Here is an 18,031-nt window from a genome sequence, read left to right on the forward strand (position 1 = left end):
CTTAATTCATCATGAAATTTTTTTTCGTTTTAATACGGTTTTTTCAAAGCATAGTTTCGTTTCAAACAAACAATCGTTTCCAACTGCCGAAGGCTACTCAGTTGTGGCGTAAAAGACGTTATTTCCCAGAAGGCTTCTGGAATATCCCTGCTGGAATTATGTTACAAAAAAGGTTATCACAGCCCACTGCAGATAGCATCTATTCATCTAAGTTACTTTACAGTACTCCGCGGTCTATGTTATATTTTCAACAAATTGGTCTAGTAATATTTGTATAATTCAACGTATATTGATAAAATTAACTAAAATAAGCTAATCCTTTTTAACAATATATACTGTATTAATAAAAATAATTTTGAAGAATTGATAAAATCTAAGCAATCATTTTTACTGCAAACGAAGGAAAATATAAAGATAATAAATAATAGGCCTACGCCCTACGTATTTTGCCTAATAATAATTATTTATTATATCATATTAAACACAGTAGGTATTAGTTGAATAATTTCAACAAAACCTTGAAAAAGAGAAAAAACTAGAGCTAGTATCAACAAAAAAAAATTGATCAAACTATAAATTTTGAGTTAAACTTTAAACGGTAATGTTCCTAAAATTAATTATAAGTTGTAGATGTTCGGTGGCATTCGCGAGGAGCGGCATTGGGTCAGGTCAAAATACCCACCCCCCCCCCAGAACAGAAACGGATGTGGCAGAAATGGTTATGGTTTTGCTGGGTTAAAATTCACCAAGAGGTTTTCTTTAAAAGAAGTTCCTAGCTGCTTGTTCGTAGATCTCATACGCTGAGCAACTCGTGATGCTTTTGAAAAGTTGATTGGTGATACAGAACTTACAAATAGCAAGTACCTAGAAGGTTGGTCATAGCTAGAAGCTGCAGGTTTTTGTCTGACTCTTGTCGTCGTCAAAATAAAAGACTAGGAGCTGTCGTCAAAATAAAATAAACCGATTGTGGTGAGGTATTTAGGCAATGGTAGAAGGAAAAAGAAAAACGAAATGTAAATTTGGCTGATCAGAGTAATTCAAATTAACGAAGGAGCTTTAATATATCGGAGAATAATTTGCCTTAAAGCTCCTTCGTTTGATTTGAATTACTCTAATCAGTCAAATTTACATTTTTTTCGTTTTCCTTCTACCAAGAATAGCCTACTTCACCAGGTTTGATTTATTTTGTGGTGGTGCTTTTGCTCGGAATGCACCAGAAGAATCTCTGAGGTTTGGCACATCTAGAAGTTTTCCTTATTCATATTTCAGTGTCTCAGACAGTGATACTGCCAAAGTTTCTGAAGCCTGATCTGGCTTTCAACCCAATGTATCTTCTAAGAGTTTGCCACCCAATGAAGAACACAATGCTTTGGTGCTCGCTACTCTCTACAGTACCGTATATTGGTTCATGTATGTTTGACTGGAGTGTTACCATAAACTGATTCTCTTCTTATGATCAATGGTAAGATTTTATAATTCCTCAAAGTCAGGGATATCTTCTTTAGATCAGCTGTGGTGCAAACTTCTCCCTTGGAGATAGGCTGCTTTTGGGAATGCCAATTGTTTCTAAATTAGTTGTTGGCCTGCATTCTGTAACATAAACATCACGACGGTTATCAGTCAAATCTCTATCTGTCTTGGTAGGCTAATGAGCTGATCTCTTGCCCTTTAACCTTTTGAGGTCCAAATTTTTTTTCCGGTTTTGGTCTGTACAGGTCTAAATTTTTTTTCCGGTTTATGTCCGTACAGGTCCAACTTTTTTTTTTTCAAAATTTCCCAATTTTCAAAAGGAGATGGAGATGCGGAGATGCTTGGACCTTGTTGATCAGCAATATGTAGACATCATCCCTGGGATAACGTTGGACCATATTACATAATTTTATTTTGCATCCCAGGGATCTACTTGGACCGCAAAAGGTTAATAGATCATTATAGCTCAAGTTTAAAATTTCTGAATGACGTCGTCATGACTTTTATGACGCCACCTTGAGGTCATCGTCAAAAATAAATATAAAGTCTCTTTTTATCAGACCAGACCTGTGGTTCTTTACCCTTTTTTCGACACGCCTCCTTTGGTAGTGATTAAATGCTTTGCGCCCTCCAATTTTAAGCAAGTATAACAGAACATGTGATTTTGTGTTTGTATGTTCAACTATTCATTGATCACGTGCATGTTTGTGAGATACCGTACTCGAAATTGCTTCTCAACAATTCCATTCTTAATGATGCGAGGTTTAACTCACGAATGATACGCCACCGAATGTGATTGACTTGCCGTAACAAGCTGATGCCAAAACAAGCCTTGGAATTATAATTTTCTTCTTCGTTTGTGGCTTGAACGGTGAGATTATCATAAACTCGTTTTGTAAGTTTGTTTTTATTGCGTTAAACAAATTAAATCAGTTGAAATTCATGCGTCATGTCACAAGCCAGCAATCCAGTTGTTTTTCCATTTTATTTAATCAATTTTATTGATTACAATCATTCCAGAATTTTCTAGCCTGCAGGATTTCTGTTCTTGCTGGTTAGAAAATTTTGTTTTTGTGAAAAATTGCTTTATTAAAAAGCGTTTCATTGTAAATATCCGATTACCAAAACAATTCTCCGTCTCTACATGAAATCAGCACTCAACACAACGTCACACCTTCTTTCAGCAGCGTCATAGGATAAGCTACCTAGGCCTACTTCATCGTGCAGTCTGCACAGCACTACATTTTTGCGGCAACCTATTTTTTTGCCACTTTTAACTTTGTTAGCATGAATCCTCTAGCTACTGAACTTGCAGGCAATTGAAGGTCTTTGGTATAAATCGAACTGTAACTATTGTAATTTCAGACTTAAGCCAGTGGCCTAACTGTCAGTGTCACCGATCTAGTATCATTGCAAATGCAGTTGGCCTGCCGCTTGCGCCTCCGTAGCGTCGACAGGGATACTTTTGAATTCCTAATGAAGATATAATACGTTTAAACTTGGCGAAAACTCAAATGAACTAAAACCTAGATTTGCACTTCAGATGAACAGCTTATGACGTAGAATCCACAAAAAACGCTCGATATCTTGAATTGAACAAGCAATTGCATCAAAAGTGATATAACAAATAATTTGAGACTGTGCGTAAATTGTGCTCAATGTACAATGTACATAGGCCTACCTAACCTCCGGTGAAACACGCCAAAAGTAGTCACAGTGCAAATATTGATTTTTACGTACATTTAAAAATGGTAAAATCACAGGTTTGTCAATTGTCATGTCTATGGTTGTAACAATTAGGACTCTAAAAAACTTTCCTACATAGCAGATTGAGTGTCTTTTGCAGTGAATAGTTTTGCTTGCGCGATAAATTTGAAGTCATCAGTACTGTATTTCACGACATGAGTGACAAATATACTTTGCTAAATATAGTAAAAAATAATACGGTATGAATGATTGTAAAAGAAACAAAAAATCAGTTTTTAATTCACAGTGTTGATATCAATGACAATTATGCTCACGTTCAAACTAGTTTTTCTGAGTTACATAAATTCGGGGGGCACAACATAGGTACAAAATTTCAAAACCAAATACACCCTGAATGTCCACTGCTTGTGACACCCTCGCAATTGTAACAAAACAACACATCAGACCGCCACAACATAAGTTCGCAAACTTCGGCTTCGAAAAGTCAAGCCGGACACAAGACTTCGAATGACTTATTGCTAGCCAGAAAGTCTTTTTTACATTGATTCAACGCATTCGAGCTGATTCACTGTCTGGGATTAGCTATCGTATCTGCGTATCACGACGGATATGTGTTTCCGCACTAGAATGTCACCTGGTCATTTCTAGCGACCTTTGAAGAGCAACAAGACACGTTTTGTGGTCACGGTGCGGTACGAACACCTAGTAGCCAGAAATACACAGAGTGGCATTAGTTCCTCCGAAACCAAACGAATTGCTCAACGCGATTCTCCTGAAAATTGATAAAAAGGAAAATTGTAAAAGTTGACAGTAACTGGAGCAAACAGCTGCTGCCGACACAGGAAGGAAACAAACCCTGAAAGTTTGTCATCTCTGTCAATTGTAAAATCAATGGACTAGAAAGGCTGATCAATAAGCAGTGCTTCGAAAAAATGCTCCTTACTATTTCATAAAGTATACAATTACAAACAGCTACAAAAACAATTTCAAAGGCATGCAACTATACTTTTTGCGAAATTGTAGTTGTGTCACAGTATTTTACTTCACCATGGTAGTTTAAGCACAAGTAGACTAAAACCTGATTATACATCAGATACATACAATTAATCAATCAATCACTTAAATCTTAAGGTCAACATGGTCATTGACCATCCATTGTTTTCGATAACAAAGAGCGGCTACCTTTGTGAATCGCATTTCCACATCTGCTTCACCATTGGCACATAATTCAAATCCATGTCCGGACTGGTTCTGTCTAAATTCAGCGTCGGAGGCAACTCCCCGTGATAACAAGCCAGCACAGTGAATGCGGCTTCAATGGAACCGGCAGCCCCTTCAAAAATTAAAAAAGTTTTAATGCAAAATGCTCAGCGGAGTCAGTAGATGAATATACGAAATGGCAAGATCAAGCAATTACGGATCCTCTCAGGGTGTGAACTTAATTGGCAGCTGTCCATTCAACAGCACACAGTGAGTGGAAAAAAATACAAACAACACTTGCTACAAATAAAAGTTTCGTACTGTCAAGCTGCGTGAGTTGCTCAAAACCCTTACAAGCGAATATGACCAAAACTTCACGAGAGGCATTCCCAGTCTGAGGATAAACATTTCCACAACCAACCAATCAAAATGTTCAAGCTAATTCAGACTATTCAAGCAACCAATATACAGCATACCTAACAAATGCCCGACAGCACCTTTGGTCGAGGAAACAGCGAGCTTGTAAGCATGATCGCCGAATAATGTTTTTATCGCTTTGTTTTCAGCAGCATCACCCAACGGTGTGGACGTGGCATGGGCGTTGATGTACGTCACATCAGGAACGTCAATGCCAGCGTCTCTGATTGCGGCCCGCATGCTCATTATAGCTCCTTTACCTGTCAATCAACTAAAAGTGGTAAATATATAGAGATACGGCGCACGTCATAATTGGCTGATTTACATTCAAAAACAACAAAAAATTTAACAGTTCAGCAAATAGAAGCTAAAAAATCTATCCTCAAATTAAATGGCATGCGCAGACCGCAAAGTTGGCAACCAGTAAGAAATGGCCGCTGAGAGAACGGTACGGATGGGAAGCCCGCCCCCCTCTCCAATGAGAAAATTCTAAACAGAACAAGAAAACTCTAAGGACGCACTTTTTTGTTTTAAGGACCTTTGAAAATATTTTGGGTCCCTAAAGTGATCCCGGGTCCTAAAGTACTCTCTCTGTCAACGCTACTAGATACATCAATTTACTATCGTTTTCATGAGGTTGAATTTCTGAAGTTTACTTTTCTCTTTTTACTGCTTCGTTTTGAGTAATGGCATGCACTACCGATAGGGTTCAGCAATTCTTATAATAAAAATATTTTGCCGAAGGTCTTTCATTGATTGCAATAAAATATCCCGTTTAAATATGAAATAATGAGATTTTAAAACTCGAGAAACGCTAAACGTGACACTACGCACAAAATTTGCAAGAACCTTTTAAACGTAGCGCCGTGATAGTTAGAAATATGAAACTCAACAATCTTGTCAGTAACCGCACAATAAATGGAAAGTTGAGGAAACCATCAGACCTTCTGGGTGTGGCGCTGTGATGTGGTTCGCATCAGCTGACATCCCATAGCCAAGTATCCTGGCATAGATACGGGCTCCTCTACGCACAGCGTGGTTTTCTTCCTCCAGAACCAACACTGCCGCTCCTTCTCCAAGGACGAAGCCGTCTCTGAATCCATAAAAAAGTTAGTGCACGCGATGTAGCGTCGCGAAATGGACTATATACAGAATTAAATTTACATTTTAAAATTCAGGGCATTTAGTGTTCGTGTAGACTAGAGCCAGCTAATTATAATCACATTTGTAAAAGCTGTAGTTTGCTTAAATTAGGCGTAAACATTGCAACAGTAACTTAGTACTTGATAATTGGTATGTCATTCTTGCTACCTCGTCACAGCTTGTCATTTTGTACAACGAAAATACTAAATCCAGTCCAAGCTTGTCGTTTAATTACTGAACAAATGGCTAGCAGCTGCGTTACCAGTATGAGTTTGAAAGTCACAACACTTATTATCTCAAAAGAAAGCAGTTATTTGGATCGATTACTTTTGTTGAGATTGCACATTTGATACGACAAATATGATTCACAGAAAATAGAAAAAAATCAGGTTTGATGCAAAAGTAGCCGAAAAATATTAAGACTTCAAGACAGAACACAATGAACTGTTCTAGTCGATCGTCGCTTAATTTTGTTAAAACAAAATCAACATCAGCTCCCACCTGTCTGGATGAAATGGCCGAGAAGATTTTTTCGGAATATTGTTGAAATTTGTCGTCAAAGCTCGAGCTTTGCAAAACCCAGCAAAGACAAGTGGAGATGCGGCCGTGTCTGCACTACCGGCTACCATGACGTCACAGTCTCCACGCGAAATTAACCGAAATGCGTCTCCGATTGCATGAGAACCTGCACATTGCACAACACAAAGCGATACATATCACATAAGCTTCAATGTTACTTCGAATCACTTTGTGGGATAGTCTGGACTAGAGGACATTTTGAGCCGGGACAGAATAGCTTCTAAGCTAATCTCCAGAAATGGCCAATTAACCAAAAAGTAGCGGTAGTTTTACACATCAGGGTTTTTCAAGGTGTACGGATTCAGGTATTTTGGACTTCTGCTCCACTCCGAAGTCTATGATTCTAAACTTCACTCCTGCTCCAAATAGTTTGGGCATATTGACTCCAAACTCCACACCGAAAGCAAATCATCAGCCACAATCCATGTGAGTGTGACTGACTGTGGCCAACCTGTCGACGCTGTTTAGTTTAGTTGTCAAAAGTAATCAGAAATAAACCAAATATAATATAGAACTTGCAAATGCATTCGTACTTGATGCTAACAAAGTGTATTAAGTTGTGTACAGCATTTACAGGTCTTTCTATTCATGTGCCACATACATGCATGTTAGGGTGTTTCAAAAAAAATTATTTTGGATTTTGGGTATGCATACCCTCTCATTTTGTGAGGCTTGGTGAGAAAATAAGTTTCTCAAACTTTTAGCTTGATTGGATATCATTAACAGACCTCTCAAAGGACATTGATATTGCATGGAATAACCCTATGCTTATGCATTGGCGTTAGCCATACATGCCTATTGCCTATTATTGCATACAAATATGACCATAACCAAAACAAATTTGGCTTATAACAGACCAATTTGCCTATTTGTTAATTTCCTTGAATGGTTTATCATAACTCAATGTACTGAATGCGAGCTTTGTGAATTACTTGAGCTTATTGAGCGTTTCATTCAACACCTTGAAAGAATAGAAAAAATGAAGCAAACGAATAAGAAAATAAGAACAAAAAGAAAAAAATCCGAACATGAAATCTAGGATTTTGATGGTAGCATGGCAAGAATGTCCTTCTTTCCTGGCGTTGTTGCTAATAATTGACGATGGTACTCAATAATCTGGTACATCAATTGTCGTTGTTCTTTGTCGTTGGTGAGCGCAAGATTGAAATCTGTGGCTAACTTGACAGCTCGTTCAGCACAATCATTGACTACGCGGAGTGCACGTACAAGCCCCCTTGCCCTGTTTATAGTCATCTCGACTTCCCACGTTTCTGGATCAGCTGATACTCCTGTGCACTCCTGTGGCAGGTGGAGTGCTTAAAATATACTCAATGAATACAGGGTAGCGAAGTCGAAAGCTTCATCGCACTAAACGATGCCAGGTCATCAGGACAGACTCGACGAACATCCTTGCATTTCGCTGATTTAGATAGTGCTGCTATCAGATCACGTTTCTGATCGGTGGGCAGGGCATCATCAAATAGAGCAAGACAGATGAGGCCCTCACTCAAATACCACAGATGGCCACGCATCTTGTGCATGGCTTGTTTTGCCATCTGATGATCCACGCGTTCAAATTGCTCCAGCAGCTGCAACAGCAATAGGTCACCGTGCAGTTACCCACATCCTCACATAACATGTTCAGCGTCAGGCAGTTTCCAGATGTGTCATCATCAAGAGGAGTTGAAAGGGATTGGTCGATACATGAATCTACGGAACAAGGCAATTTTTGATCCAGAGCTCACAAAGAACGTATATCAAATATTGCCGCCGCTACTGCTTCCAGAATATAATGTCGACAGGCAAGGAAGAGTAGCCGGCGATCGAATGCCTGTCACACTACAGTGATTGCTCCTGTATGAATGCCTGTATTGCCTGTGTTGCTTGTGGTGGTATCAAAGCATAAGCCAGCGAGATGATCCGTGACTCCTGTTCATTTATGCAGAACTTGGACAACTTTTCCCTCCATCTGCGGTCCAGTTTCAACCGACAGACAGGGAATTCCGAGCAACTTTTCCACACGTTGGCCCAAAACTACCACAGCCAAGTGATCACTTTTTCCACCATCATGATCTGGCAACATTTTACCATCAAAATGAGCAACAAGCGGTACTACGGGACGAAAGTTATCCCTCCGCACTCCACAACTACTTGTTGTGACTCTGCGTGCTCTGTACAATGAACTTGTTGATAGTATAATATTTTGAATGTCAACACCAGCTGGTGCCAATGCTGGAGCAATGATATACATGGCCTGTCGAGGTGTCGCCTTTATTCGATCCAGGCTAGCATTAAACAGAGGATCACTGACGATGCAACGATGAATATTGCTGCTGGCCTGAATTGAATTTATTGTGGCTGTTATATATAATATGACGGTTCATATTTCACTGCGTTTACTTCTGTCTAAGTATACCGGTAGTTCACTGCTAAATAGTTCTGATTGTGAAGTCACTTAATGTCAGTCACTTAATTGCGAAGTCACGAAGTCTATTAACCCCCATAATGCTAAAATTGTCAAGTCCTTGAGAGGTCAATGAACAACCTCCAATCAAGCTAAAACTTTACAGTTCTTATTTTCTCCCTCAACCTCACAAAATGAGAGGGTATGCATCATCAAAATCCAAAATTATTTTTTTTGCATACAATCATGAAACACCCTAATGCATGTTTTATAGACGGTGATGACTTAGGTAAAAAGCAAACTAAAAGTAGGGGGGTGTGTTATTTGACGAATTTCACGATGGCAACGTGGTACGGTGCTTAAAATATGTGGAGTAGTATCCAAATCAGGAATATGAAAACAATTATCATATTGGACCACCCTAACCCCCATGTACATGCCCCCTGAAAAGGGGTATCCATAAATTCACCAAAATATGAGTTTTTAAGCCTTTTCACCAAACGACGTGTATTTTGGCGGTATTTATGGTGCTCCTACAGGGGTTTTCGGGGTCTGTGAGTTCAAATATGGCATTAGAAATTACCTCCAAAAATCCAATATAATGGTAATCCAATATGGCGGCTAAAATTGCGCTTAGAACGGGTGCTTTCGAAAAGTTTAACCAAACATAGTCATGTAATATGTCGAATTATAGGTTTTCGGGGGCGTAGAATACGAATTCATGATTATTTCAAACGAAAAATAAGCTGATAACAACATATTTTCAAACTTATGACGTATATATAATTTAGTATAAAACACAGTATTCAGCTCTTTGTTAGACTCATGCCATCAAGAACAGAATTTAAATCAGTCATCGTAACATCCGCTTTGCAATTCAAATTACTCAGGTAAGCTTTCAGATTGGCTCCATAAACAGAAGATGGCAACTTTTTATGGTCTTTCAATAAACGAAAAATGTCACTTTGTTTTGGAACTGAGAGTGCAGTGTCACGGGCGTATCTGACCTCGAGGTATAACCGCTTCTGTTTCTCAATCTCTGTTATACTACTATTTAGAATCTCATCCACATCAGAGTCCTTCGTAAAAGGACCGCCTTGTTTTTTCAGTTTGTTTAAATCATTATTTCGTCTTTTATCAAGTGCTACGTTAGCTATTTCTTTGTCGGCGAGGCCCTGTTGTTGCAAATGCTTCTGTTGCGCATCCCAGGCTTTCATTATGGCGGGAATCGTAAACTTTGTAATGTTGCCATTTTCTCGGAATGAACCAGAAGATTTGGAATCTATCAAGTCCTGTGAAGGCTGTGATTTGGCCTTTACTTGAACAGTCGACGCACACTTTAAGTTCTTGGCGCCTCGTTGTTTGAGTTCATAATTTATGAATCCTACCGCCCGTTCTGAACCCAGATTGTGTATAGGGGCACTTTCTAGTTTTTCCGAATCCATTCTTGACAGAGCAATCTCCGATACCTCATCTGAAATCCAAACATGTCCCCTTTCTGGCGTTGGAAACCATCCGCTAGTTTTGGTAATAACATAGTAAGAACCTTAATCACTTCAGGACGTGTGTCTTCAATTGCTTTACTAAGTGACTTACGGATATCTTGGCTGTATGTTGTCTGGTTGAAGCTTTCCAGGGAAATGAAGTTGCACGTAGGCTGTTCGAGATTGAGCAAAGCCTGAGCATCGGTTTCACGAAGGTTTTTATTCAGTGTTTGGAAAGCTTCTGTTAGCTTTGAATACTTAGTAGTTTTGCCGTAGTGAGGAATAGGAAAGGTTCTACCAGATGCGATCCAATCAGTGCTCCTACAACGTACATTACTCTCATGAAATCTAATTCTAGAAAACATCTTACAATACAAGCGAGCTGGTTTGTTACTTGCTCAAATTTTTGTAGAAATCTATTCACGTCTTGAAGATGGTGAACAACTACAGCGCAAGTGAGTGTCAACCGATTCAATCTTTTATTAACCCTTTAAGGGACAATGGTACATATGTGTACCATAAAAGTTTTGGGCTTCCGCAACTAAAAGAAACATTTTTTTGTTAATTTTACGTTTTTATGGTATTCTGCTACATTGATTGTTCAATATAAAATTAGAATTTTGAAACTCTGGATCATTTTTCACACATTTCAAAGGTCGGTTTTTGAGCAGTTAGCGCAGTACCACGGTGACGTCTGTTCACGGTATGTTGGTGGAAACAACAAGCAGCAGTTTGCTCTATTTCATTCCGAAACATAAAGGATAGTTGTTCTATTGTAATATATAAACGTTTTTACCATTGTTGAAAGTATTTTAGTATTGAAAAAAATCATATAAATTTTATGGTACATATGTGTACCATTGTCCCTTAGGGGAAATATGAGATAACTTTTCAGATCTTATTGAGGTGCCTGTAGGCAGTGTGTTTTCGTGTTGTTGCTGATTCGTAGCTCTTTAATATCATAAAATGTTAATAGCCTATGTACATATATGCAAACATTGCACCAGAAAAACACTCCAAAACAGAACAAGCAATATATGTATTGAGTGTAATGTCCACTTGTGCTATGTAAATGGTAGAAATTGCTTCTCATTGTACCATGAGTGTGGCTAACTTTACTGAACTGTCACTATTATATTTGGAAGATGTTTCTGTATGAATGTGGGAATTTCTGACTTCCATCATCAAGTTATTTTGCATGGAAACAACACTTTCATAATAAAAGTGGTGAATATGGGGCTGAGTTGACCCCCTATATGTGTTGAGTGCAATGCCCACCTGTGCTATGTCAATGGTAGAAGTCGCTCCTCATTGTACCATGAATGTGGCTAACGTTACTGAACTGTCACCATTACATTTGGAAGTTGTTTCTGTATGATTGTGGTAATTTCTGATTTCCATCATCAAGTTATATTGCGTGGAAACAACATTTTCATAATAAAAGGGGTGAATATGGGGCTGGGTTGACCCCCTAAATACCTAACATTGAATAGTCGTGTGGGTAAAATCTTTAAAATCACAAGACTGTAAACCGAAAGTGCTTATGAAAAACAATAGGGCTCCTCATATGAAGCAACTATAATCAAAACGGTTATCAATAAAATTTCCCCTAAAGGGACAATGGTACACATATGTACCATACCGTTTTATAATAAACAAACAAACAAATTTTAAAAAAAATTCTTAAATTCAATTTAAGTTGCCATTTTAAACTACAAAACATATTTATTTTGAAAAAAACTTTCTTAGAAATATTATATCCCTTAAAGGGTTAAACATACGGAAAGATTCTTTTTCGGCGCTATAAAGGTATCAAAATCCACTGCTCTGTTCCAAGGCTTATGATCGAAGTCGTGGTTTACGAGCCTTGTTATGCAATCGAGTGCTTGCTCGGTCACACTTGAATGTGTATTACTTGCTTCAACGAGGAATTTTGAATAGATTTTGTCTTTTCCAAGAGCGTTCTCTGTCTCTGCCCATAACCTCGTGATTGTTCTATTGAACATCAATGTTGGATGCACATCAGAAGAGGTGATCAGGGATGTGCCCAGTCTCAAGTCTTTCAGCTACAAGTTTCTCTACCTCTAGATTGTGCGAAGTCTGATCAGTAAGAATGAAGTCAAGTTTTTCAAACAGACGTTTGGTGCTGACTCCGCTAGCAGCTGATAACACATTTAACACGGCAATCTTCAGTTCTGCTAGGTTTTCACGAGTATCGGATGCAATTGGCAATGTTGGTAGTGGTCGAAACATGCCATTTACCGTTACACCCTGAACTGAGAAGGAGCCAGCTCCTTGCTTTTTTGATCCGTCATCTGCGTACGTAACTGTAGATTTTTCATCGCTGTCCATCATCTGTTTTACGATTTCATCTAACGCCAAAGCTTCTAAACTTCGCCCCACCTGTTTCACGTTGCGCTTATCAGGCAACGTATCTCTGTCTATTTCATCGGGAGACTCATTATGAAGTTTCCATTTTCGACCAAAAACCTTATTGCCGATGGTCACAACGCCGCCTGTGTTTCTGACATGTGGTTGACGCTTTTTAATTTGTCCATTGCCTCGTAAATCTCTGGATGCACTTTTCGTTCACCTAAACGGATGTGACGATACTACGCTGGCATTTCATCATGTTCATCAGATATACTGAGACCAAAATTGAGCTTTCGTTTCTTTCTGTGTTCTCTTGAAACTTCCTCGGAATCACTTACTTCATACTCGCTTCGGTTTTCTTCAGCTGATTGTTCGGAGGAGCCACATCTCTGCTTCCAAGTATGATTTTTCTAAGACAGCCGTCTGGCGCGATCCGTCGATACTCTGCATATCCTGAGGATATTGCAAAACGCAATGCAAAGTAACAAGCATAATTCATCAGTATGAACAATTGAACATATATAAATACTCACTACTCAGGTATATATATTCATTGCGCATGCCAGGAAAGAATAAGCCTACTTTTGGGATCAAATTCGTATTCTACGCCCTCGAAAACTTATAATTCGACATATCACACAACTATGTTTGGTCAAAATTTACAAAAGTACCCATTCCAAGCCCCATTTTGGCCGCCATATGGAAATACCGCCATATTGAAAATTCTTAGGAATTTTCTAATGTCATATTTGAACACACAGACCCCGAAAAGCCACATATGAGTAAGATAAATACTACCAAAATGCAAGTATAGTGGGTGAAAAGGCCAACAATCTTATATTTTTCTGAAAATAGGGGTACCTTATATTCAGGGGGCATGTACATGGGGGTTAGGGGGATCGTATGTCGAATTTTCATAAACATTCTAGATTTTGATACTGCTCCACAAATTTTTAGCAGCGTACGGTATGAATCGCAATTAATACACCCCCCTACTAAAAGTTGATTGCTTTTTGTTGAACCTATTTGCTTTTGTGCAGTCTTATGTCAAAATTTTGAGTGAGTAACGATGAAATAAGTAGCAAAAATTGAAGAAAAAAAGCAAATGTAAAGAAACTAATACCATATATATATATAATATATATATCTAAATAGTTAATATATAAACCCATGTTGACATACGATAACGATGAGATGGCAATGCGCAAAACAGTGATGAACATATTCAAGTGTACAAACCGGTTGTGCATGCTGTGGATACGCAATGGTTTGGCCCATGTAACTTATGTTTGATGCTTATTGTTCCAGCTGGCATGTTGAGAACTAGTCGAGGCACAAAATAAGGACTTACACCTCGATACCCAGAGGATTTCAATTTTTCTGCTGATGTTATAACGTGTTCAATGTCAACAACACCAACACCTAAAGTAATTCCTGAAAAATACATGCAAGATTTTGAATACAAGTTTAACATTGCAGCAATGTAATTGAAATAAATACTGAAAGACCGCAAGGGTCAAAACAAAATTCTGCAGATACCATAAGGTTTAAAAAAATAAAACTTGAAATGTAGCAACAGGTTTCAAATTTTTTAAACAAAATTTCGAAATGTTCAGTTGAAGTGTTAAATTTTATTTAGATTTGTTGCAGACAAGCATTCAGACATCTATAAGCAGCTGTCTACCTCAACAGTTGTTGGTTAGCATGTCACTTTGTGAATGAAAAAGCTTCAAGATCAGCGGCGCTGGTTCGACTCTCAGGGTGTGCGCTGGAGCAATGCATTCTAAGGACTGCTCTCCATTCAGTGACACCTTATGTATGTAATAATTTCTCAGCACAATCGAAACAATTAGAAACTTCACTCTGTCAATCTTAGTAACCGGCCCTGCGTCAAAAGCCTCATGCAAAACTACCAGTAATAACCTATCAAGGCTTTGTCAGTCCGAGGGTAAAGATTTAAAACCAACCAACATATAGTAACAATCGTTTTTCTTGCTTTGAAAATACGAATTGATGCAATTTTTAGATGTTTATATAAAATATTTCAGTGCTATTTTTCAGGCAAAATAAACTGCAAATATATCTATGTAACATGGATCTGAACCACCACAATACAGTAGTAGATAAAGCGGTTCAATCAATATAAAAAGTGAAGTCATTCCTTTAAACTGCAAAAAATCACAATAAAACTGATGAAACATGTTAACTGAAGTGAGACATAGGAATAAACTATCAAAACTATAATGTCGGCTACTGAAGGGTCGAAACAACAAGATATAGGCCTATTATACTAGTACCTTACAAAATGTCCTGTAATCAGCTTTTTTCATGACATACCGTACAAATCTTCAAATATGCACATTGCACATACCAGTATTTTCCATGTCTTGTTCAGTAGTTGGTTTCCATTTAGCATCGGCCAATGCTTCATCAGCAGCAGCAACAGCAAAGGCAGCTGTTAATGATGATTCTCTTCCAAATGTGCCTGAAAACTGAACAGAATCTGGTCCTGTAAGGGAAAACAAAAGTATAAAAACCAATGACTCCATTAAGAAATAAAAAAATGAGAATTAAAAACACCCGCTGAATATATATTTGTATAGCAAAAATATTTTTGAACCTCTTGGAACAGTTGCTGCAACTTTTGAAGGGAAATCAAAGCCTTCATAATGTTGTTCTGAAATCCCACATTTTCCATTTATCAACTGAGTCCATGCATGGTCTGTTTTACATCCCAAAGGAGAAACAATGCCAATGCCTGCAAAAAAGTTATAATAGTTATTGCCTGCGACTTTGACAAGGAAGTCCAGAGGATACTTTTGGACCCGAGATGATTTTAAGAGCCCATAACCTTTTCAAGGAGCCAAGGAACCTAAAGAAACTGCCACATATTCTTTGGTTAGAGTGCACATTTCATAGAAGCGTCTTGATTAGGGGGCAGGGACCTGAGCATCTCATTGTCTCGGGCCCAAATTACTTTCTCAATACCCAATTACCCATGATTATTGCGGTGCTTCAAAATGTGAATGTGGGTGTTTTGTTTAAAAACTAAACTGGCTGACTTTTGGTTGAAAAAGTCTGGTGTAGACTTAACATAAATGTCAATGGTACAGACTAAGCATAAATGTATATAATGTTACAATGAAACACTTGATTCTGCAATCATTTGCTTGCAATGGTTTATAAATTTTTTCATCATTTTAGTGCTCTTGAGAAAATAATAGCTCATATTAATGCACAACACTTGTCTTCCAACTGAACAAATAATTTAAACATGCGTTACATTTGACCTGTTACTGTTTAAACAAGAAACTAAAATTAACTTTTTTTAATGTTTTAATTGTAAACAGTTCAGCTAAAATTTTCAGTCATAAATTAACATTTAAAACTATTTTACCTGTTACAACTACATTGCGTTGGTGTGTGGAAAATAAACGATGAACAAATGGAAATAAATGTGATTTTGATATAAATATAGAAGTAGTTTGTGTTATGATCGACATCTGCAACAATAAACAATTAAACATGTTTATAACAAAAACTTTTGATATACTGTATGCCAAACTAAATTACCTACCACAACCACTATCTACCGGTATCTATGCCCAAGCTACAGTATGTGAGGAGAAACAGATCAATAGCAGAAGCGCAAAAATGAACCTGAGTACGAAATGACACAACGTCACAACAAGAAATAATTTAATGCTGATATAGAAGTTTAGTCAGGATGTTCACATTTTCTGGATCTCGATATTCACCTTCCAATTAGAGTGAAAGTGTATACTGTATAATAATCATACAATGACTACCGGTACCCATAATGCACGGAATTTTTCCACCACATCTAAGAGGAAAAATCATAGACTTCAAGAACCTGGCAATAGTCCACTCCATTAGCTCAACGATTACGCGCTCACCTCAAGATCAAGCGACCTCATCGATCATTTATAATAGAGTTTTATCCTGTTATACCCGAACTGGTATGCCACTCTTCATTGATAGGGCTATCAAAACACAACAATCTGTCCAAATTACGAAAAAAAGCAAGCAAACTGTTGATTATTTGATTTCAGACTGTCTATGGACTGTACTACTCAGTGATCTCAATTCAACACAGTTTACCAATGTGGAAGTATATTTGATTGATTGAATCTTTATCCTCGGACTGGGAAAGCTTCTTGCAGAGCTTAATCCTGGCAGTTTCGCATACTTGTAGAGGCTTTGAATCACTGACGCAGGCCCGGTCACCGAGATTGACAGAGTGAAGTTTCCGATTGTGGAAGTCTTGTTGCCGGGGAATTATTCCATTCATCAGATGCAGCTGAATGGAGAGCAGTCCTTAACGTGCATTGCTCAAGCGCACACCCCAAGAGTCGAACCAGCGCTGCTTGATCTTGATTCTTGAAGCATCTTTGTTCCAGAAGTCACATGCTATCCAACTGAGCTATCGGGGCAAAATATATTTAAAAACTGGCTAAAAGACAATGAGCTTCAAGTGTGAAAACGCCAAACAGAACTACTACCGTACCGTATAACAATACTACTACCTTTAAATTAGCAATGAGCATTAAAATTTTAAGCAACTTTGAAAAAAAAATGGCAACATGTTTTTTTTCAACCAGTCAACTACGAAACCTTTTATTTCGTCTGTTGTGAGCAATCTAGAATCTAGATACCACAACAGACAGGAAGCAGCGAAAGAATGATCAGTCATCGAGTCAGCTGCTTCCAAAAAAAAGAAAGAAGTTGGCTTGCAAGTAAAAATTTAGATCATACCATAAAGTGGCCTATAGTGGTCACTATAAAATGCAATCGATTTTTATTAAAATAAAAATTCAAAATGTGCCAAATCGTCATTTTTGTGATTAAATAATTGCGGGTAGGCTACCTGAAATTCAGTTTGTTGTACAGTTGTAGAAGCAGTGCTGCCCGACCAGTTTAGATCATTTGTATCGTGCTGAAATTTATATTATTTATTTTATTTTTTTATTATTTATTTGCGTCAGACAAAGCTGTCCATATCCAAAACAAAACAACGAAATAATACACAAGCTGCAAATGCAAAAAGGTCACAGAGAGCCACTTTGGATGTCGTCAGTTTAAACTCTCACTAAACAGGCCCGTAGCCATGGGGGTTCCCGGGAACCCCCCTTGAGCCGAAAAGGTCCACATTTTGGAGAAGGTGTAGTGTACATACGATAACAGGATCAGCTACATATGATCAGCTGAAATCTTCCAGAGAGTTCTGAATAAA

General features: G+C 38.0%; 2 protein-coding genes across 5 annotated transcripts in view; one reads left to right on the forward strand and one right to left on the reverse strand.

The window, feature by feature from the left end:
• LOC145783507 (E3 ubiquitin-protein ligase RNF14-like) overlaps window positions 1–18,031 on the forward strand; it is a 311,490-nt gene that overhangs the window by 73,986 nt on the left and 219,473 nt on the right. The window lies entirely within an intron of this gene.
• On the reverse strand, window positions 2,986–16,791 carry LOC145782760 (3-oxoacyl-[acyl-carrier-protein] synthase, mitochondrial-like). 4 transcript variants are annotated; one of them, XM_082594523.1, is made up of 10 exons: window positions 16,652–16,791; window positions 16,175–16,280; window positions 15,398–15,535; window positions 15,149–15,286; window positions 14,017–14,211; window positions 6,439–6,622; window positions 5,739–5,887; window positions 4,854–5,054; window positions 4,360–4,510; window positions 2,986–3,949 (listed from the first exon to the last, which is right to left on the reverse strand). In XM_082594523.1, exons 2-10 carry the CDS (start codon window positions 16,278–16,280, stop codon window positions 3,880–3,882), a joined length of 1,332 nt encoding a protein of 443 aa, XP_082450649.1. In that variant the 5' UTR covers window positions 16,652–16,791; the 3' UTR covers window positions 2,986–3,879. The 4 variants fall into 4 exon arrangements, with proteins under 4 accessions (XP_082450649.1, XP_082450647.1, XP_082450648.1 ...); XM_082594521.1 differs by having other exon boundaries at window positions 16,695–16,764; XM_082594522.1 differs by having other exon boundaries at window positions 14,017–14,199; window positions 16,175–16,746.

The sequence above is a fragment of the Aplidium turbinatum genome, chromosome 14, assembly GCF_918807975.1.
Source record: "Aplidium turbinatum chromosome 14, kaAplTurb1.1, whole genome shotgun sequence".
NCBI lineage: Eukaryota > Metazoa > Chordata > Ascidiacea > Aplousobranchia > Polyclinidae > Aplidium > Aplidium turbinatum.